Source organism: Molossus molossus, unplaced genomic scaffold (assembly GCF_014108415.1).
Source record: "Molossus molossus isolate mMolMol1 unplaced genomic scaffold, mMolMol1.p scaffold_m16_p_12, whole genome shotgun sequence".
Taxonomy (NCBI): domain Eukaryota; kingdom Metazoa; phylum Chordata; class Mammalia; order Chiroptera; family Molossidae; genus Molossus; species Molossus molossus.
Window position 1 is genome coordinate 47,165,083 of NW_023425347.1, and position 23,154 is coordinate 47,188,236.

Here is a 23,154-nt window from a genome sequence, read left to right on the forward strand (position 1 = left end):
CCAACATGGTGGGCATTCTTCTTGATTCCAGGATAAAATTTGTTTTCACATGTAAATATTACTAAAAGCCATCTGTGTTTTAAAAGTTCTGAATTCTTTTAAAGTTTCCTTTAGAACCTTAAAAGCTATTATTAAACCACTGGGACCTACCTCTAGGCATTGAGGATGCTGAATAGTTATTTCTCCATTCAACCATTATTATTAACCTTCTGTTACATCCAGGGCGCCATGGTCAATAAGAAATGTGTAAGAGAGGATTCCTCCCATAAACGGTTGAAAGGAAGGCTTGGCACACCAATCCTGGGCAAAGTTCAGTAGCCGTATGTAAAACCAGAGAAGGCCCAAATGCTGTGGGATTTCAAAGGGAGAGACGTCCCATTTGGTTACGGACACCTTGAAAGTTTTCACGAAGGACTTGTTGAGGAAGCCCGTAAAGATTAAATAAGCTTTTGAAGGTGGAATAGAAGGGGTAAATGCATTCCAGATAGTGGGATATAGCAAAAGGTGTAAACTTCAAATAAGTTAAAAAATAATTAGAATGAAATCTCACAGCCTTCAGCCCACGAGCCAGACCTGGCCTGCTACCTTTCTGTTTGTATTGCCTGAGGTATACATCAAGGGTTGGGGGAAACCCAAAGAAGAAGAATATATTGTAATGTGAAAATTATATTAAATTCAAATTTCAGTGTAAGAAAATAAGTTTTATTGGAAAAGAGGCATGTCCATGCATTTACGTGTTCTCCAGGGCAGCTTTGCATGACAAGGGCAGAGGGAAATAGTCGCAACACGGACCTTATGACCCACAGCCCTAAAAATTCACTCTCTGGCCCTTCACAGAAAAAGTTTACTGACCTGTGCCCTAGAATTATGACACAAATATCCCCAACATTTTCAAAAGGATTTTGTCATATAGGATTCTTGTTAAAATATATTTAAAACTCAGAAAATAATTCAAATCTTTGATCTTGGTCTTCATTGTTCAATTCAGGTGCATATAATATATAATATGGAAAATGTGTCCAATTTGGCAAGCTGCTGATCAAAACAGGTAGAGACGTTAAAATTCAGTAGTAACATTGACATAATCATTATTTCATTTTTTTTTCTTTATTGATTTCAGAGAGAGAGGAAAGGAGAGGGAGAGAGAGAGATAGAAACATCGATGAGAGAGAACACCAATTGGCCACCTCTTGCATGTCCCTAAATGGGGACGGGGCCCACAACCTGGGCATGTGCCCTTACCAGGAATCATACTAATGACCTCTTGGTGTATGGGTCGATGCTCAACCACTGAGCCACGCTGGCCAGGCAATTATTATTTCTTTATTTCTTCTTCAGATAACTGGATTGTTTACCTGGATTTATATAAGTAGACACCTTTTCTGTGAAGTAAGATGCACACATGTATTTTGGCAATGACTGGAAGAGCAGAAACATTGATAGGATTATGTCACTTGGAAGAGAGCGGTTTTCTTTTTCTCTGGATTTGTGAAGTGGACCTGTGTACATTTATTATTTTTCTCAAATATTATGAGAACTCTGTTCTTGACTTGATAATATCTATAAGTTAAAAACATTTTTATTATCTTTTTATTAAGGTAGATTCAAGACTAGATTGTAAGTTTTGTGACTATATTTTTTAAGCTCTAATATATGTACTGAGTTGCTTTATCAGTATTTATTTTTCATGAACAGCTTATGAAATAACATTTAGAAAATAGAGAAAAATCGTTTTAAAAAGAAAACCCATAAACTTATCACACATAAAATCATTTTCAATATTTGGTCAGGCTTTTTATTTCTAAACTTAGAGTTTACAAAGTTATGTTGTCATATTTTTACAAAATATATACTGCTTTTTATTCTTTATACCCCTTAGCATTTTTATGTTTTTTTATGTAATCTTTATGAATGTGTTTAAAGTCTATTTATTATTATATTCTGTTTTTTCTCATAATTTAATAATTTCCCTTTTATTGGATATTTATTTATATTTTTTCTATTTTCACATTGTCAATAATATTCTAGTATCTTATTACTTAAGGTAATTTCAAATTTGTAATTATTTCCTTAGGCTAATAAGTTACAAGAATTATAATTTCTGAATCTAAGGTTATAAAAATTTTAAGGTTTTTGCTGAAAAAAATGTTTTTCTTACAAAAGATTGGTTGAAAAGCTTAAACAGCCCTGGCCAGTTTGGCTCAGCAGTTAGAGCCTCGGCCTGCGGTCCACAGAGACCCGGGTTCGGTTCCCGCTAGGGGCACGTACCTCAGTTGCAGTTTGTCCCTGGCCCTGCTTGGGTTGTGTGGGTGGCAACCACTCGATGTGTCCCTTTCACGTTGATGTCTCTCTCTCTCTCTCCCTCCTACTCTATCTGAACAAAAAATGGAAAAATGTCCTCAGGTGGGGATAAAAAAATAAAAATAGAAAAAGAAAAGCTTAAACAATACAGAACAGTTGAGAATAAAATGAAAGCTAAAGTCTTCCTTGCCCAACCTCTACTTTTTTCCAAGATAGAGAGGTAATGGTAGGTAACAGATTCTATAAAGGATTCCAGAAAAATTTCTTTATATATATATATTATATATATATATATATATAATATATATATATATTCATATTATATATACACATATCTTGTTTTTCTGTACAGATGAAAACATGATACATTTTGTTTTACAGCTTGCTTTTTTCACTTAAACGGTTTCTGGGGTATTTTTTCATATCAGCACATATAACTGTACTTGATTCTTATTTACTAAACATATTAGTTCATTGTATTGCCTTTATTCTATAACTTTGAAAATTTTCTTAAAAATATTTTGCGTTCTGTGCAAGAACTGATATATTTGTTGTATGGTCCCCCTTCCACAAAAAAAACACATTTTTGTCTTATGAAAACCCGGAGGCACATATTATAAAGTACAGTAGAAAATAAAACATTAATAGGTAAGATAAAACAAAGACCATATAAGATATTCAGAATGATGTAGAAGGATTAATACTATCAAAATCTAAGGATATGAGCTAAGAGCTAGAAATATCCCAAGTGTTGATCAGTAGATGAGTGCATAAAAAAGCTGTGGTACATTTACACAATGGAATACTATGCAGTTGTAAGAAAGAAAGATCATGGAGGGACCTGGAGAGCATTATGCTAAGTGAAATGAGCCAGTCAGAGAAAGACAAGTACCACATGCTCTCACTTATTTGTGGAATATAATGAACAAAATAAGCTGATGAACAAAATAAATCCAGAGGCATAGAAGTAGGGAACAGAGTACAAACCTCAGAAGGAACGGGGATGGGGGAAAGGAAGAGATAAACCAAAAATCTTATATGCCTATATACATAACCAATGGACACAGACAACAGTGCAATGAAGGTGGTAGGGAGGTAGGGGCTGGAGAAGGGAGGAGGATGTCAATGGGGGAAAAAAGAAGATACATCTGTAATACTTTCAGCAATAAACATAATTTTTTAAAAAAATTTAAGAATTTATAGATTTTTACAGTTGGATTCTAAAGTTTTAAACATATACTCAAGGGAATGATGCAATAAATAAGTAAATATTTGAGATAATAGAACAAAAGAATTCATAAATATTCTCAAAGACTATTATGTAAATAAACATTTCTAAGAAAATTTTAGATAAAATCAACCAAGTTGTTATTGCATCATTTGTTATATTGATATTGAGGCCAAGCAAAGAGATAATGGCTAGGCCCTGGCCAGTTTGGCTCAGCGGTTAGAGCGTCGGCCTGCGGTCCGGAGAGACCCGGGTTCGGTTCCCGCTAAGGGCACCTACTTCGGTTGCAGTTTGTCCCCGGCCCTGGCTGGTCATGCGGGTGGCAGCCACTCAATGTGCCCTTCACGTCGATGTTTCTCTCTCTCTCTCCCTTCCTCCCTCTCCCTCCCACTCTATCTGTACAAAAAATGGAAGAATATCCTCGGGTGAGGATAAAAAAAAAAAAAAGAGATAATGGCTAGTTATTCTTTCTTGACTCTTCAGTTAGATGGTTCAGAAAGAGAAGGATAGAATCAAAGTTACATACTTGAAAGGAAGGTCATTTCGATGACTATGCTGCAAAACAACCTTATGTAAATTAGACTAGAAGTCTTGTGAAGATTGAAATGTGTTTATTTTACTTAGATTTCTGATTAAACCTTTAGGTTGAAATGAAATAGTGGCTGAGATAATGTATAAAAGATTATCTCTCATACTTGTATGGTGCTGAATTAATTATTTTTCAACTAGACAGAATAAAAACTGTGATTATATTAAAAATAGGTTTGTAGGCTAAAATATTACATACAATAAGTGATGTTTTATAGTATCTAAGCTAACATAACTTAATCTGAATTGTTTTCACTTAAGATCATAGCAGTGGATAAATTAGTGAAGTCCTACATTCAGTGGCTTTTACCTTACTTGTTAAAAACATAAAGTGATATTTTTCTTCTAATTGTTTTATAATATGTCTCAGGCTTTGCTCAGTCCACCAAAAAAAAAAAAAACAAAAAAAAACAAAAAATCAGGTAAACTGATATAAAAGATGAATTGAATACCGTGAAGTAGATAATGTAAAAGATTATAATTGCTAGCTATTATGAGATAGTGTCCCAGGAGTTAATTTAGTATTATAAGGCATAGTGTTATTTTAGTGTGTTTATTTTTCTCTGTTATTTTTAGTTTAAGCTGCCTCAATGCATTTTTATAGTCTTTTTGATATGTTCTAATGGTGGGACAATTCAGATGTATTAATTTGTGAAGTTAATATAATTTACACATCATGAATATAAATAAAATATTAAGAATAAAGTATTGTTATATAAAGCATAATGTAAAATGTATACAGAAGTAGGCATTTTATACTTTTATATGTGAATCAGGAGAAATCACAGTGCTTAGCCAGGTAACTCAAACCTAAATAACGTAGCCCTGGCCGATTTGGCTCTGTGGTTAGAGTGCCGCCCGTGGACCAGAGAGTTCCGGGTTTGGTTCCTGCTAAGGGCACGTCGTACCTTGGTTGCAGTTTGTCCCCAGCCCCAGATGGGGTTGTGTGGGTGGCAACCAGTTAATGTGTCTCTCTCACATTGATGTTTCTCTCTTTCTCTTCCTCCTTCTCTGCCTCCTATCTGAAAATAAATGCAAAAATTTCCTCGGGTGAGGATAAAAAAACAACAAAAACAAAACTAAATAATGTTATGCCTCAAGTGAAGTGCAATTTTACCATCATGCAAGCAAGACAGAATAGTCCTGGTGAAAGAACAAGAAAGCCATGTGTTATGAGTTGCAGTCTAAGGCAAACGCACAATACAATATGCAGATGATGTATTGTAGAGTTGTGTACTCGAGACCAGTATAATTTTATTAACCAATGTCACCTCAAAAATTTCATAAAAAATAAATTTAAGAAAGAAATTCTTCCAAATTTAAAAATAAATAAATACAATTTCTGAACAAAATGTGAAAGCACATAGTTGTTTGTTCCAATAGATTTCTTTTAGTCGATAAATATTTGTTGGGTATCTGTTTAATCCATGCTGTTCTTCATGTGAACATAACAAAGTCCCTGATTGTATTAAAATTTATATTCTAGGGAGAGATATGCCTAATGAGTGAAAATAAACATGGAATGGGGTATCTAGGCTAAGTGGTAGAAGGAAAATCAATCAGGGTGAGGGGATAGAGTGATGGTTTGAGGAAGGAGTGGTATTTTGTCTGATGAGGGGACATTTGAGCAGAGACAGAATGAAGTGCAAGAGTAAGCTACTCCGTCACCTGAAGAAAGAAGAAACAGAGGGAACAGCAATGCAAAGACACTGAGTTGGGGGCATAGTTGCTGAGTGGGGATCGAAAAGGAGGCCAGTGTAATAGGAGAAGAATGGACAATCCAGAGAGTGGTTGAAGATGGACCCAAAGGGAGACGCTTGTGTGCATTGGGGAGGATTTTATTCTGAGATAGGAAGCCATTGGAAAAATTTGAGCATAGAAAAGACATAATCTGAAAGTTGTGAAGAGATCATTGTATCTAATAGGTGGAGGATAGAGCCTAGCTTTCTGCAACTGTTACCTGTGAACAGCTGTGGTCTTGAGTTTGTAATTAATCCTGGGTTTTGTGGGCCATGTTTCAATGCCAAAGGCAACACAAGAACATCTTTCCTGTGTAGGTGGGTGAAGTTAGTCATGAATTTTGTCATGGTGAGTTGTTAGGAAGATAATTGATTAACTACACAAAGAATGATCCAAGCACAGGAATAGTTTTCAAGGTGACTAGAACTTGGAATACACTTGGATATCTTTTTCCTGCTTCTATGGCCTTTTTTCATTCTTTGCATTCAGATAAAATGTCCTTGGCCAAACTTTCTTCTGCTGTTGAATTACTGAGGATTCTTAGCATGTCTTAAGATGGAATTTGTTTGTTTTGTTTCAAAACAAGCTGAGGAGAAGGAATGGATGTAGAAAGCTTGCCTACTAATATGGAAAACCACTTTTTAATTACTAAATTGTCCAATATAGAAAGAACTGGTAGAGATTGTGACATTGTCAGCAGTAGTACAGGGACATAAGGCCTTTTGTCATTATCAGTAAAATTGTTTATTGCTGTCCCCCTTTCTGAAGTACCCATAGAAACACATCAAAAGCTTCTAAAAATATCATGCTCTTTGACCCAGCAATTCCAATTTCAGAAATTTATCCCAAGGGAATAATCCATAATAAGTATAAAATGATTGCAAGTGGTATTTAAAATAGCTTATAACCACACATACTCAAAAGAAAATAACTCAATATTCAATACCAGGCAATTGGTTAACAAATTTTAGTAAAACTTGATTAGTTATTGAAGAATCTTTTTAATTTCATGATATGTAGAAATAGTCACAATGTATTGCTACATGAATAAAATGGAATACAAAATGCTATCTCGTTTTTTTTGTTTTTGGTATATGCCCCTAGTGAGAACCGAACCCGGGACTCTCTGATCCGCAGGCCGACGCTCCAACTGCTGAGCCAAACTGCCCAGGGCAAAATGCTATCTATTATAAGAGTAGAGTAAAAATATATCCAAAAATCTAAAACTATGTTAACTAGTAGTTCTTTCTGAATGGTGAAATTAAGATAATTTTTATTTTCTTATTTGTACTTTTTATCTTTTTAAGCTTTAGATAATAAATATGTACTACTTTAATATTTAGGGAAAATACAGTATAATTTTAAAACATGTGTTTTCATAATCAAAGAAGCTAATATTGTAATACAAGAATATTTTGGTATTTTAAAAACATCTTAAAATGCCCTATGTCTTTTGAGTGGAAAAAATGCTTTTTAAAAAAATTCTATATGTGAGCCTCTTCCATTTTGCTACAAATGCTGTGAGAACTGATAATTACCTTTGCTTTTTATGGCCATCTTTGTGGAGAGGTCACAGAGAGGATCCCTGAGGGATGAAGGGCTAGCTGGAGGGAACAAAGTGCCGTGTCGCATGCTGGCCTGGGAGTCTCGGCATGCTCAGTCAGCTTGACTACAGGTGAAAAACGGGTGAGGTTAGGCACTGGCCAAGTTCTTGCTTTTAAGGTTCAGTTTCAGAAGAACATCTGCGAAAAAGTGACCAGGCGAGGCATTTTCTGGTCTCACACCTAAGAAGTCCTTGATGCTCAGGCCAAGGCCTCGCTCTGGCTGGATCGGAAGCAGGCAGCACTTAACTGTACAGGTTTTCATCTACTTCCAAAGCGCACCCTCCAGGGCCCGCCAGCAGACGGGCGGGAGGTGGTCGCGGTCCTGAGGCAGAGGGGCTCCGTGCTTCTCTGGCCGTCCTGAGTGAGTTGTAATTTTCAGATTATGCTAGTACTCTTGGGCTTCTTAGAATAATTTTTTGGTTCAATAGCTGCTAATTGCTTTCTTTTAATTATTGTTTATTATTAGTGTAAACCTTATTTCTTTAAAAATGTTATTGAGGTTTGATTGACCTAATACATTATTTTAATTTTAGATGTCCAGTATAATGATTCAATATTTGTATAACAAACCATATTTCTTTATAGCTTATGCGCTACTTGTGAAAAACCTTAGATGTCTTGTTGGCTCTGACGAAACAAAGCTTTGAGCAATTGCCACAAACTCAGACGTCCTCCCATCCCCTTGTCCTACCATCCTTGGGACTTCCAATGCTCAGTCTGCCAAGCAGATTTATATGCAAAGACCTACAACACTGCTTATTTAGACTCTCTATTCAGTTCTACCATGATTAGAATGGGGAAGATGATATTTAACTTATGCACTATGTTTATAAAGTTCCTAAAATACAGGTTGACTTGATAACAAAACCACTAATAATCTAATTTTTATGAGTTGATGTCATCTCTAAACTATTTATAAAAAACCTTTTTTATCTGGCATATTGTATGAATGAGGAAAATTGATGTTCAAAACAACTTTCAAAGGGAATACATTTGAACTCTGTGATGCACCACCTCTCATTTCCATTTTTGTTCTCTTACAATTAATGTAAGTCATTCCATTTCCCCCCTAAAGCCACATAGGCAAATATTTCACTATTTGCTTTCAAACACAGAGGGATCTGTAAGCAACTAACTTAGAATTCACCTTAACAAGCAGGAGACCACATTCTACTTCTGTGTTTCTCAAACTGCCTCAACTGGATCAGAATACCTGAGAGGAAAGAAAGGATGAAGAAGGGAGAAGTGTGAGAGGGAGGGAAGGAAGGAAAGGGTGACGGAAGGAAGGAAGGGAGAGAGAGAGGAAGGGAGGAAGGAAATGGTGTTTTGGAGAAACCGTGTTCTGATCTAGGAGGGCAGATCTAGGTCCAGTCATCTGAATGAGCGTTGTTAACCAGAGGTAGCCTAATGGTAGGTGTAGGAAATTAGGGACTTGGGTCATCAGATAATAGGCAAGGGATGTAGACAGGGACATGTCAGAAACTAAGACAAACTTAATTTAATATTACAGTGTTACCTAGAATCATACCGCATTGTGTGGTACTACATACAATAGCCATGCTCATCATCATTATGATCACAGCTGTTTATTTCAACATGGAGTAGGGTGAGGTTAAAAAGCACTGATTCCTTTAGGCATTTGCTAATCGTGAAAGGTAAGCATACTCCAGATATACTACTGCTTCACAGGGGTGGGTAAAAGTAGGTTTGCAGTTGGTCATATGGAAAATAATACAAAAATTAATAAATAATAATACAAGAATAAACCGTGTTTCATGTACTCACAACTATAAACCTACTTTTGTTCACTCCATGCCCCATATTTAATCCTCCCAATAATCATTGAGCAAATATACCTCTATTTGACAAATGAGTAAACTGAGGCTTGGGCTTCGGCCAAAAACTCGCCCAAGGTGACACAGTTAGTATGGGACTTGAACTTAGGTCTTTGTGTTCTTGCAGTGCCGTGCTAGTAATCAGCTGCGGATAACAGGAATTTCCTCAACAGCTTTTCCCGTCAAATGTATAGGAATCACGCAGTAGCTTTTTTGCTCTGTCCACATGGAGAGAGTATTGAGGTCAAATCACTAAAATCTACTAATGGATGGCATGCACATAGTATAGTCAACTCTGCCAGTTTTAACATTTAACAGCACAGTGCTGATTGGTGTCGTAAAAGCCATAACTCACGTTTCCAGAAAGGAAAAGGCAACCAAACTCCTTTTTTCAGTGGTTTTATTGCATGTGCATTTGGCGACGCTGTCACTGCTTCTGGCTGTTGTCATGTTTGTCGTGCACGCGTTTCTTTGCATGGGTTTCTTTTCTTCGTGATCTTCTGCTGTCTTTTCCTTTTGAAATCATAGCTTGGCAGCTGTTAAATCTTACTAGATTTTAAAAACAAGGTCACCTTTTAATGTGAATGCTTTGAAATGAACCCCATTTGCCGAAATGATGTGAAATAGTTCAGCAATGTTCCCATGACCTGTTTTTACACTTCTTGATATTTCATGTGGTCTCTGATCAGTTGGGCAGATAGTAGGTGACGCTGTGGACGCTGGCTGCCCCGGCCCCTGCGATGCTGGGTCTGGCGTTAGCAGCACAGATGACGGGGAGAAACTCTTGACCGAGCCGGAGATTGACCCAGGTGCAGGTAAGGGCACATCATTACCTAGGAAAACCTTCAGAAAGCCTCTGCCCAAGAGAGCCCCCTTTCCATCTTTCATCTTTCTATTCTTGTTTCCTCCTTCCAGGTTTATTTTCTTTTCAGCTAATGAATGTGATGGCAGGAGGTGGTGGAGAGTCCTTCCGGGGAGCGTTAAAGCGGATAACAGATGTAAACGTTATTTTTAAAAAATATATTGGTGCCTAGAATAAATAAAAAGAACTTTGGATTATAAAAAAACATCAATAGGGATTTTCAGATCAGTCTTATTTTATAGACTGCCTCCCAGTAGTTGGCTTGGAGACATGGAGAGCCAAGGCACATTTCGTAATGACTTATGTGAACACTCTATTTTTTAAAATTACAGAAGGATGTATTGCCATCAGCATTGTGACCTGGCTCTTGATGACGAATATTCCACCTGCAAGAGTGCCAATGATAGTGACCCAACAGACATGACTCATGTGCAACTGGTCACACATCCTGTGTCCTTGAAATGAGGAGTCCCATTATTTAGTGGATGACTTTCTCAAAAATATCCTGATTTCAATATACGTATCCACATGTGGGGCTGGGAGATTATTCTTTTTATTCATCTCGTGGTCACATTATGCCCACCTCCAATTTTTTTTGTTTTGTTTTGTTTTATCCTCACCCGAGGATATTTTTCCATTTTTTGTACAGATAGAGTGGGAGGGAGAGAGAGGAAGGGAGAGAGAGAGAGAGAAACATCGATGTGAAGAGACACATCGAGTGGCTGCCACCTGCACGACCAACCGGGGACAAACTGCAACCGAAGTACGTGCCCTTAGCGGGAACCGAACCCGGGTCTCTCCGGACCGCAGGCCGACGCTCTAACCGCTGAGCCAAACCGGCCAGGGCCCCACCTCCAATTTTTAATGATAGTCATCAAGCACTATGAGGTACTTGAGATTTTAACCTATTATTATTTTTTTTTATCCTCACCTGAGGACATTTTTCTATTTTTGTTCAGATAGAGTGGGAGGGAGAGAGAGGGAGAGGGAGAGGGAGAGGATGAGGGAGAGAGAGAGAAAGAGAGAGAGGGAGAGAGAGAAACATTGACATGAAAGGGACACACCAAGTGGCTGCCACCTGCACGACCAACCGGGGTCGGGGCCAAACTGCAACCGAGGCACATGCCCTTAGCGGAAACCGAACCCAGGTCTCTCTGGACCGCAGGCCGACGCTCCAACCACTGAGCCAAACCGGCCTGGACGGTACTATGAGATTTTAACCTATTTTTTTTTTTTTATCCTCACCTGAGGATATTTTTCTATTTTTGTTCAGATAGAATAGGAGGGAGAGAGAGGAAGAGAAAGAGAGAGAAACATCGACATGAAAGGGACACATTGAGTGGCTGCCTCCTGCACAACCCCAAGTGGGGCTGGGGACAACCTGCAACCGAGGTACATGCCCTTAGCGGGAACCAAACCTGGGTCTCTCTGGACCGCAGGCCGACGCTCTAACCACTGAACCAAAGTGGCCAGGGCTAACCTACTTTTTAATATTTCTTTTTATGATGGCTTTGTAGTATAACTTGATATCTGCTATTATGATCCCTCCCAATTGTTCTTTGTTTTTTTGTTTTTTGTTTTTTTAACCAATATTAAAGAGGGAGGAAGGGAGAGGGAGAGAGATAGAAACATCAATGAGAGAGAAACATCAACATTGATCAGCTGCCTCCTGCACACCCCTACTGGGGATGGAGCCCTCAACCCAAGCATGTGCCCTGACTGGGAATCGAACTGGGGACCTCCTGGTGCAGAGGTCGATGTGCAACCACTGAGCCACACCAGCTGGGCTTCACCCTGTTTTTTAAGCAAACGAGTTAGCCAGCCATAGTTTCACGGGTGCTAGCAGAGGACACAAGACTCCTGGGTCAGAAGGGAAAAAACAAACCTTTATTACTCACACAAAATAGCAATAGCCAGAATATTTGCACTTACGCAGGTTTCCCGAGCTCCCATTCTCCCTGCATGATAGGGAGAGGGCCAGGTAACCTCTGACCATGCAGTGGGCTGGGTTTGACCGTGACCCTGTGCTTGGAGCATCCAAATCTTTTATAGTGGGCATTACACCAGAGAAGGGCCCCAGACATTCTGCAATGCAGGCACCTCAGTTGTCAGCTCAAATCCGGTTAAAGCAAGAACAGAGAATACACTGTTAGCAGCGGGAGGAATTGTGGAAGGAAGCTGTGGTAGGGCTTTCAGTGTGCCAAGCACTGTGCTAATCATTTTATAGTTTACTCTCCCAAGAACCCTGTGAGGCAGGCTTTGCTATTCCTGTGTATTGATGAGAGAATGAAGGCATAGAGAGGTGTTTTTCCCCAAATTCATACAACTAGTAGGTGGCAGAGCTGGCCTCACCCAAGTCTGTCTGACTCCCAAGTACTAACTCATCCCACCAAATCCAATGACCCCATTTGTACATACCGCTTGCTCTCTTGTATCATTGTTTTTCTAAAGGCCACAAGGTTACCATAAAAATAATGTCATATTTTTGTACTGATATTTCATAGAAGGAATTCCATGTTTCTTTCTCCCTTGCTTCAGGAGGGTCATGTCTGACTCCCCAACAGTGTGTGTTCATATAATAACCGGATGACAATGGTACTTCCTCTCTCAGAATTTAGGCATAGTAGATTATTGCATGGTGGGTAGGCAGTTTTAGTCCCCTGTTTGCCTGAATGTTCTTTAAATAATCCATAATTTTATATGCCAGTTTAGCAAAACAGAGGACTGTATTTAAATGTCTTTTGTAACTGAATTTTAATATATTTCATGTAGGAATTTGAATAACAACGGATAGACTATTAAAGAGACTTGGCACATGATGTTGCTTCTCACTGTTTTAATGTTGTTTTAAATCAGAAAATAATCAGTAATGAAATAAAATGGACCCTATTCTTTTAGGTGAATTGGCTACATGTTCTCTGAGTGAACATTTGGTTCAACATTTTCCTTTGGGACCTTAGAGGTACAATTTAGTAAATAACTGTTATGATATGCTGAGGACCACCTATAAAAGTCAACACCAACCCCATTGATAGGCCTGAAATTTCTATGTTGTTATCAAAAGTTACCTTCCAAATACCTTTTTTTTTTTTTAAAGGAAGATGCAGTATCAGTTATTGTTGCTGTATTTCAAAATGATTTCTTGTAATAGCTGTCAAGAGACAGAGGGATAGAAGGAAGGACAGCTACATGTTGTGTTGGGAGAGAAACTGGAGTGAAAAGACAGCCCTGGGGAGGTGTCAGACTAGGGAGGATGTGAGTAAGACCAGGGCGCTAGGTTTCTGGTAGATTGTTGGTGATGAGTGAGGTAGGAGATGAAATGGTTATCCAAAGAGGCAAGCAAGTAAAAAAAAAAAAAAAAAAAAAATGAAGAGGACACATTTGCCTACTTTATAGACTTGAATAATTTGGAGGTTAACACCTGGTACAATAACTTATTTTATAACATCTAGTCCACTGTGTTCTATAAGTGAAAAAATTTAAAGTAATAAAAATTATTAAGATAACCATTTTAGAAGCTCTTAACTTCTAAAGTGTTATTTTGTGGTACAGAAATTTAAATGCTTTGAGTGTGTTGGTATGACATGCTTTTATTTATTTTGCATAGATTATTTCAACAAAAATGCATGTATTTGTTAAATAATAACAAATCCATTTGAAGCCTTTTATGAAACATATTGGACTTGTATATATTGAAGTATGATAGCTAGTACACCCATATTTGCCAGGGAATTATGGATGAGAACTTATGAAACACTTCAAAAAGGTTATTTATATTGAAAATTGTCCTGGACTACAAAGTCTTGTCTTGCTCTATGATCCTGTTTTGCCAAAGGCTAATCGGTTTCTGAACAAAGATGGGAGGAATACTGACCTGTAATACAAATTAGTCTTTAGTAAAGAGTCATACCTTGAGCTATATAGTTATTTGATGACTGTATCTAGATAGAGTAGTTTAAAATGTAGGAGTAATGTATGGGATAATGATGAGTTCACACTGTATTATGATTGTGTTGCTAAATGCCCATGTGAGTATGAAAAACATGGGCTGGGGACAGGCATATAATAGTGCTGTAGGGAACAACGATTTTTAAGAAGATAAAAATACTATTTTTTTATTGTATAATTTTTTTTGCAGGTCCTACTATTTCAAATGAAAGTAGGAGGTGTGTGTGTGTGTGTGTGTGTGTGTGTGTGTGAGAGAGAGAGAGAGACATTTTATTATCCTAAGACATGAAATTTTTGTTTGTTTTCAACATTTCTGATGTTCAATTTTCCTTTAATATCAATGTAGCCATTAAATTTGATAGCATTTCTTTTCATCATGAAAAGCCATTTTGGTGCATGTTATAGTCGATATCATCCTAGAATGGAGAAAATGTTTTATATATAATGCCAATGGCCCCTTGATATTATGTATATTATCTCTTATATTATATAAGATTATATGTAATGCCTCCTCCCTGTGCACTCTGATTGAAGTCACCCTGTGTTCTAACCTTATTTTGTAGCACCGGATAGGAAGTCAGTGGTGGAGGAAAGCACAGCCCCGAACTCGGACAGGGAATCCACGCCAGCTGCCTCAGAAATGGACACACCAGAAAAGGAAGAAGCAGAGGAAGAAGATGGGGTTCCCCAGCGCCGGGATGCGGACCCCGTTGAAGCACTGTGGGGAAGAGCAGGGGTTACTGAGTTTCCCTGGAGGGCGCGGAAGCCAGCGGCACTGTTCACAGAGGGGGGAGAGAGCCCCGGGGGCCCAGCCAGCAGGGCAGAGGCAGGGGCAGGGACAGGGGCAGGGGCAGGAGGGGACAGAGAGCTGGACGAGGGTGGGTTGACCCCAGTGGGGAAAGAGGCAGCAGGAGCCTCTGGAGGTCTGCATGGAGAAGGGGCTCCTGAACCACAGGCCTGGACGCAGACAGAGCTGGAGGCAGGGGCGGCTTGGGGAGGGGGCCGGGGTTCAGGGACAGCAGTGTTTGCAGGCAGGGCCGCAGCTCCCAGCTCGGGGTGTGTTCAGGAGGCAGCCGCCCTGCCAGAGGCTGCGGTGCTGGAGCAGGGGGAGCCTCAGGGGGGGCTGGCTGTGAGTGAGGCTGGGTCTGCAAAGCCAGACGTGGAGGACAGGGAAGGGGGAGCGTCCACAGACGTAGCGGGAGCCGAGGAGGACACTGCGCTGGAGAGAGAGGATGGCCCAGGAGAGGCCATGCTGGGGGGACAGGACCCAGCCAAAGCCAGGAAGGCCGCTACAGCACCGGGAACACCTCTGAGCCCCCCAAGCCCCGAGAGGGCCGAGATGCCCAGGGCCTCGGAGGAAGGCCTGGAAGGACCTGGTGAGAAAGAGGAGCAAAGGAAGGAGGTGGAGGCTGAGGTAGAATCTAAAAGGGAAGATGATAGGGAAGAAACTCCACCTGAGGAGTCAGACCTGGAGAGAGAGGGGAGGGAAGCCGAGAGGCCGAACACCCCCCCGGGGGCGACTGCAGCCCAGGGCCAGGAGGTGGCGAGGGCAAGGGCTGGCCAGGGGGAAGCCACTGAGGAAGAACAGAAGTTTAGAGGGGAAGCGGGGGGAACTGTGAAGGCAGGCAGGCCCGAGGAGGAGACACCAGGGCCCCCGCACGAAACGGAGTGTGAGGTTGGGAAGGAGGCGCCCACGGAGGCCCCTGGATGGACGGAGGCCACGGGGCCGCGAGGGGCAGAGCCCCCGAGAGAGCCGGGGGGCGCAGTGCTGGAACCGTCCCGGGGGCGCACAGGCGCTGTGGCGGGGGAGGGGGGAGGCGTGAGAGGAGCTGCAGACACCGGGCCTCAAGGCCCAGCGGGGCCGCCCTGCGGGGAGAACGGGGAGCCGGCGGCTCCCTCAGAGCGGGGCGAGGGGCCAGGCCCCCAGGGCGAGGCTGTGCCTCCCGGGAGCGACCCCGCAGGGCAGGAGCGGGCCGCCGAGGTGCCCGGCACAGCCCCGGGCCAGGCCCAGGCCCAGGCGCCTGCAGCCCAAGGTCAAGATGTCCCAGCAGGACTGGAAAGCAGGGGCAAAGAAGGGTCATTACAAGAGCGTCCAGGAATGGGGGCCGACACGATGACCCTAGAAGACATGTCCGAGGGGGGGCCCGTGCGGGCGGGAACGTGGAGTGAGGCGGCCGGGGCTGAGGCCCCAGAGGGGCAGGGGGGTGAGGAGCGCGCCCCCGGGCACCGGCCCCTGCAGGGCGAGGCGGCTGTGGCCCAGGGAGGGCTCCGGGGAGGAGCGGTGGCAGACACAGCCCCCGAGGCGACAGCGGTGCTGCCAGAGGCGAAGACAGTGGAGGGAGAGGCAGAAGCAAAGGCAGCCGCCTCCTCTTCAGATGCTGCTGGCCAGAGCGCTGGGCTCAGGGCGGAGCTCCCAGGAGAAGCAGCAGCTGCAGAGCAGGAGGCAGAGGAAATGGCCCTGAGCAGGGGGGAGGGGGTGGTGACCGGGGCATCAGAGTGGGGGGGTCCAGGGGGACCTTCAGACCTGGACCAAAAGGGAGGGGAAGCCGACGCCAGTCCGCGGGCAGAGTTAACGGGAGAGGAGGCAGGGGTGGGGTGCCCTGGTGGGGGGCCGGACTCAGGTGAGGCTGAAGAGTTCAGACTAGGGTTAACCCAAGAGACAGAGTCAGAGCAGAGTAGAAAGAGCCTACAGGATGCGGAAATACTCCCTGTAAATGCCGATTGTCCTGGAACCCAAGAGAAGCAAGAGTATACCCTGCAAAGAAAAAGTGAGAACGCAGATGTCTCCCTGAACCACAAGAAGGCCTAAGCGACTTCATGGCAGATGGTAAGTTTAGGCCTGATCCCTTTGCAGGATTACACAGATACCCCCACCTTGGGGCCCCTCTCCTTTGGGCTGGCACATCCCTTCATCAGTCCTTGTATGGGGACAGCACACAGGCTTCCATTCTGTGCTGCTGAGCACCCAGCCTGTCCGCACAGGGCCGGGTGAGGTGGAGGTGGGGTCGGAGCACACACAGGGACCCATGAGCACACCCTGTGCACCCCTAAATCACACCCTCTGACTCTGCAAGCATAGTGCTCTGAAGTAGTGAGATTCTGTCCCCCTTACAGGGCCTGGAAGGAGCAATACAGAGGAGAGGGTGCCACAGGGACCTGCCACAGAAGGGAAGAAGCAAACTGTTCCAGAATTCATTTTCCTTGTAGTGTGTAAAGGAATGGCTGTGATTATTTGCGTTTAAATAGACTCTATTTCTTCATTTCTGTAGTTTTGTGAAGTTTAATATATATATGTATGGATACATAAATAGCCATCCATATACAAAATGAATTAAACTTTTAAGATATATAAAAATTAAAAAATATATAAAACATATGTATATATATATAAAATGTTAAAGATGGTAGCAAAAGACCAAATTTTTAGCCTTCCTTATTCACCTGTGTCCTGGATGCACTCCTCTCTTTACTGTCCAGTTTCTATCACTCTGAGTGATTATATTCATAGTCCTACTATCTTTTTAAAATTATTTTATAGGATATTTTAAAGATGTCTCTGGAAGACTTCAAGAATGGAGAAAGATTCACCCAAACATCTTGCCAGGACTTTAGATTCCATCTTTTTTTTTTTTAATCACTGTGTTTGTCTGAGCTGGTGTCTATCCTGTCAAGCTGGTCAGAAGCTCAGTGAGCACCTTGAGAATACCCGGCAGAGCTGTAGGACCCTCCTTACGGGCGGCAGTTCCTAGTAACAGACTCTGAGGCTGTTATACATTCAGCATAGCGATGGTGTCTCTATTCACACCACATTGATAGTGTTCCAATGCTTGACGTTACCAAAGATCACCGGAAAGGCCCTGTCCTGACATCTGGGCCTTGTTTAAATTCCTTTTTATTTATAACCAAATATTAGTCCCGGCTTCATACATGAGAGTTTTATCAAAGTCTGTGGCTTGGGGCTTTAATGACTTGGTCTGTGAAAATGAATTCTAAAGGTCCTTCCATATATGCGTAATAGTAAAGATTGCTGTGGACCAGTACAATGATTCCATGGCATCTAGAATCACTTACAAACATTCATTCCTTCGACTTATGCCAGAAGGGCAATGGAAAGTGCACATCTTATTTCAGAATGCCCTTTGTTTTGTGTGTATGTTTCTGTTGTTTTGCTTCCTGAGGTAGATTGATAAATGCTTGTGGGATTTTGTCCCTGGGGGTCTTATTTGTGGGACCACTCAGAAGTTAATCATAGTAGTAAATAATTTAGCTGAGCGAAGTGAGTAACAATAATAACAAGTGAGCATTGTGCATCAGCACATACACCAACATTCGAGACTCTAGCCTGGTTGATGTCATTCAATGGAAAAGAAAGTTGGATTAAATCAGCGTGCTGCTCACCTTCCCAATTTCTGTTATTTCAAACCTAGGAACTAACCTTGAGTGCATTGTAAATCATTCAGTCACAGTCACTTCCTGAATCACTCCCCGATATTGCTAGAAATAGTTGTGCATCAGTGTGCCTACTAGAGATTTTGATTTCCTCGAAGGCATCTTTGCTCGTACACCAGTATGCTCCAAAGGGCACATGTGTTTGGCTATCTTTTCTTCACGCGAGAAGGTGAAAGAAAATGTCCTAAGGCAGCGATTTTCCAGCTGACTACTCATTAGACTTTTTCATGAGACATTTTCATGAATGTATGAACGACTCAACCCCTAGTTCCACCCCAAAGATTCAGATGTAAGTTTTTTTAGTTGGGTGTAGGCATTATTTTTGTTTGTTTGTTTTAATTCAATTGATTCTACTCTGTAGTCAAAGTTGAGAACTGCTGCCCTAAATCATCAGATAATCCATGCTGGTTGCCTACAGTGGTTCTCAAAATGTGATCAAGATATTAGCATCCCTTGGAACTATCCCAAATACTAATTCCTGCCCTCATAGTAGACCTATTACATTGGAAACTCTGTGGCGGGGTCTAGCAATTGGTTTTAACAAGCCCTCCAGGTAATGCTGATCTATTCTGAAGTCTGAAATCCTCTGTCTCTGACAATTGATTGTAATGAGGGTTAGTCTCCGTCGAAAAACGTAATGCAGAAGCATTGTGAACTTTCTCTCTTTGTCTATGTCTGTTTCTTTTTCTGTCGCTTTCTATTTTTCTTTCTTTCTCTAGGAAGGGGTACACACCATACAAGTAATGAATTCACCTTTAAACCCCTTTTTGTTATGACTGTGACGATGTGTAAATGTAGTCCTTCAGCCCCACCCCTATGGAGGATGTGTCACTCATGGCACATCATAGATTTGTGTTTTTTGAGTGAATTTCTATATCTTATATCAAATTTCATCGATCACTGAGTTGTATTACTGTGGAACTCGACAGTGTTTGTTCCTTGATCTCGACCCCAATGCTACAGAGCACTTTGAATACACAGCACTTTATGGGAAAGATTGTAAAGTTGTTAATGCCATTGAAAAAGGGATTTTGTATAACGTGTTAAATGGAAAGTGCATTGGATTATTTTTATACTTAACACATTTCATCGAAACATTCTGTAACATGATTCTACAATCTGCATGTGGGTTTAACTGTGAAATTCAGTGTTGTGATAGTTTGACTAAATGAATTTTTTCTCAGCAAATACTATGTTGATAAAATTATCTGTATGTCCTACTGAACTGATTTTTTTCCCTCTAGTTTCATTATTAAAATCATAAATAAATCATATGTTTACAGATAAGACATGTGACTGGCTTTTTAGAAGTAAGACTAGATTTAAAAAACCTGTGTTCTTTCCTTACAAAATTTAAACTCCATTGAGCAGAGCAGAATTAGTTTCATCGGACTGTATTTTTTAGTATATGTGTTTATATTGACTCTCTGCATGCACATGTCTTTTACATACATGGGATCATACGGAGGAAAATTTTATCAATATTTCATAGATAAGTAAAAAAAACTCAAAATTAGTTGGCTTGTTTAAAATCACTGTCAGTCTCAGGTCTTCGTACTCCCAATTCTATTTTATGACATACTCCACCTTCCAGAAAGAGGTAAATACATGCTAAGATTCTGTAGGTGAACCTCTACATATTTCATTTACTTGTTGAAGGAAGAAAAAAACTTAAAGAAAAGTGAGTTTGAGAATGATGAAAGAATCCTAGCTGTGTTTATACTATGTTCTCGTGAACCCCTTGCTGTTGGCCATGGTGAGAGGGGACTTTTAAAAAATGACACAGTGGGTTGGTCTAGCAGGGGAGCGATGAAAACTTATTACTATATAATATATACTGACCAGCAAGAAGAGAGTCATATTTCCAGCCACTGTCAGTTGAAGAATACAGTAAATTATTTAAGTAATTCAAGAGAAAAATAGACAAGCAAAGTGAACGTAGGCAGACTTAGGCTACTTGGGCTTTTTGAATTAAGTCTTGTCTATGACTTTATGCACTCCTATGTTGTAAATTTAAAGTAGAGGTGAATTACTTAGCCCTTCTAAGATTAATAATTTTGACACTGTTGTTGCCCTTAGAAAATGATTGAGAAAAGAAAAGAAAGCTTTAAGAAAATGCATCTAGTAAATGAAATGTTCCATCAGCTTTAAGGACAGCCAGGAAAGGCCACTTGTGACCTTGAGTAATATTTCCTTCCAGTCTTCTCTACCACCTGGTTGTGTCATTTAAAAGAAGTTTCCTGTCACCATAGCCAGCAGCAAGAGGTACAGGAGAACAGAAAATAAATAGAGCTAGAATTTTTTAAAAGTTTTTCTCAAACTCACCGTTTATTTTGTCCTAAGTTTTTCTTTGCTTTTTTCATGTCCTGTGCTGTCACTTCAAAAACGAAGCTCTTCAAAATAACAGGAAACAAAACACTCTGTAAGATAAAATGCTGGTGCCTGGCTGGTGTGGCTCAGTGGCTGAGCATCCACCCATGCACCAAGAGGTCACCGGTTCGATTCCCCGTCAGGGCACATGCCCAGGTTGTGGGTCCGATCCCCAGTGGGGGGCATGCAGGAGGCAGCCAATCGATGTTCTCTCTCATTGATGTTTTTATCTCTCTCTCCATTCCTCTCTTTCTAAAAATTAATAAAGGAAAATAAATAAATAAAAAAGAGATAAAATGCTGGATATTTGAGAATGCACATTCCTTTTGAAATTCCTACCAGAAGACTCAGATTGTTTAATAATTTTTGCAAGTCTTACAATATTTTGGAATAATGCAATATCCCTATTCTTTATTAGGAAAAATAAGGTACGCAGAAAATGTATGCCAGTCTATTTAAGAACCAGCTCTCTGCCTCCTTTGTGAAATGTGTCCTGGTCTCTTTTTTTTCTTTATTGGTTTGAGAGAGAGAGAGAGAGAGAGAGAGAGAGAGAGAGAGAGAGAGAGAGAGAGAGAGAAACATTGATGAGAGAGAACATTGATTGGCTGCCTCCTGCATGCCTCCCACTGGGGATTTGTCCTACAACCTGGGCATGTGCCCTGACCGGGAGTCAAACTGGCGACCTCTTGGTGCATGGGTTGACGCTCAACCACTAGATAGTCTTTATTAACTATCTACTTATAATTAAAGGTTATGTTACAGACAGAGTCATGGGAGATATCTCGCAGTTGTGAGGGATCTTGGTGCTGATGAGCCGCAGAGACTACAAGCTGGTGTGGACCGGTCTCTGCCAGCAGGTGAAGGTTTTCGGGGAATTCACTGGCCAGGCTGCGTTGCGTCTGTTCAAACTTTGTGCACACTCTTGTCATAAAAGGGGCCTGAGAACTCGCCTGCACTCACGCCTTCCCTTTGGCCAGTTCCCCACTCTCTCTCTCTCTATAGCAGATGCCAGCTCTTCACTCATTTCCCAATGTCACCATGCTGTCGAAGGAACAATTTGGAATAGGGTGCAGGTATCGAGAAAAGCAGTGACCTTCACGACTGGCTAACAAATCCTCTGCAAGTCAAGCGGGTTTCAATTCTGAGTTTTCGAGAAAACGAAATGAGGATCTAATTGAATTGTCAACGGTAAGCCATTAAAATACTTTTTGGCATTTTATCAGTCTGTGACTTGTGGTCGGTCACTCAGAAGGCGTTCAGAGAAGAACCCTGCAGCATAATACAATGTAACCACTTCTATCCCCATGGACTCACTCAGGCAACAGGCATAGACACCATGTTTGTGCATCTGGACAAATAAAGCGGGAAACGGAGAACAGCTGATGCCGAATGCTATCGTCTAACAAATGCTATTAGTACACAGATACGAACACCCAAATAGAAATCACTACCTTAAGAGATCATTTCTACGTTTATTGTTTTCTATATAATGTTTATCAAAATTAATAACACATGTATATGTTGTTTTGATAAAATGCATATTAATTAGTGCAATAATAGCTCAGCCTTGAAGAATTTAACACATCGAACCCTATGCTCATGAGAAAATTTTAAATTAAATTTTAATTTTTAGAATATAGTTACAGGAAAGTATGACAAAGGGCAATCAAGAACAGACTTTCACACATCAAAATATATCACAATAGGGTAAATATCTGTAGGCAGAGTGGAATGAAAGTGTAAGTTTTTATTAAGAAAAAAGTAACGTGAGGTTTCCTCATGGGAAAGACGAGCTTGGTCGTGTACTTTTGGAACAATCTTAGGTCAAGTTCCCCCGGAAACACTCTAGAATGGAGGTTTGTATGCTGAAGCTTGATTGGAGCCTTCTCGTGGAAATGACACTGTTGGGGGTGAGGGCACCTGAGATGTGTTGAGAGAAAGATGGTCCTGATGCAGCTACCCAGAGGCTGCAGCGCACCCCATGGGAGCCCTGGAGCTGGGACGACAGGATGAGGTAGGGGCCAGGTCTCTGTGTCCCCACAATAGACCGGTCACTAGTGCTGGCTGCTTCCCCAGAAGGGAGCTTAAGCTTTAACTAAGCGGCCCTTCCTGTGGAGAGATTCAGAGATGAGCAGCAGACTCCCTCCGGGCCGCTGGGGAGTGAAGGCATCGACGGGGGAGGAGGTATCTGGATGGCACCCCACCACGTCCCACAGACGGATAAAGGTG

At 41.2% G+C, this 23,154-nt stretch overlaps 1 protein-coding gene across 1 annotated transcript in view; it reads left to right on the forward strand.

The window, feature by feature from the left end:
- Positions 1-17,274, forward strand: part of ERICH3 (glutamate rich 3) — a 114,291-nt gene extending 97,017 nt beyond the window's left edge. Inside the window, exons 13-16 of the mRNA XM_036256783.1 lie at positions 9,986-10,111; positions 14,670-16,490; positions 16,629-16,933; positions 17,221-17,274. Of these exons, the coding sequence (XP_036112676.1) occupies positions 9,986-10,111; positions 14,670-16,490; positions 16,629-16,915 (2,234 nt within the window). The 3' untranslated portion in view covers positions 16,916-16,933; positions 17,221-17,274. The remainder of the gene's footprint in view (positions 1-9,985; positions 10,112-14,669; positions 16,491-16,628; positions 16,934-17,220) is intronic.
- The last annotated feature ends 5,880 nt before the right edge of the window (positions 17,275-23,154 follow it).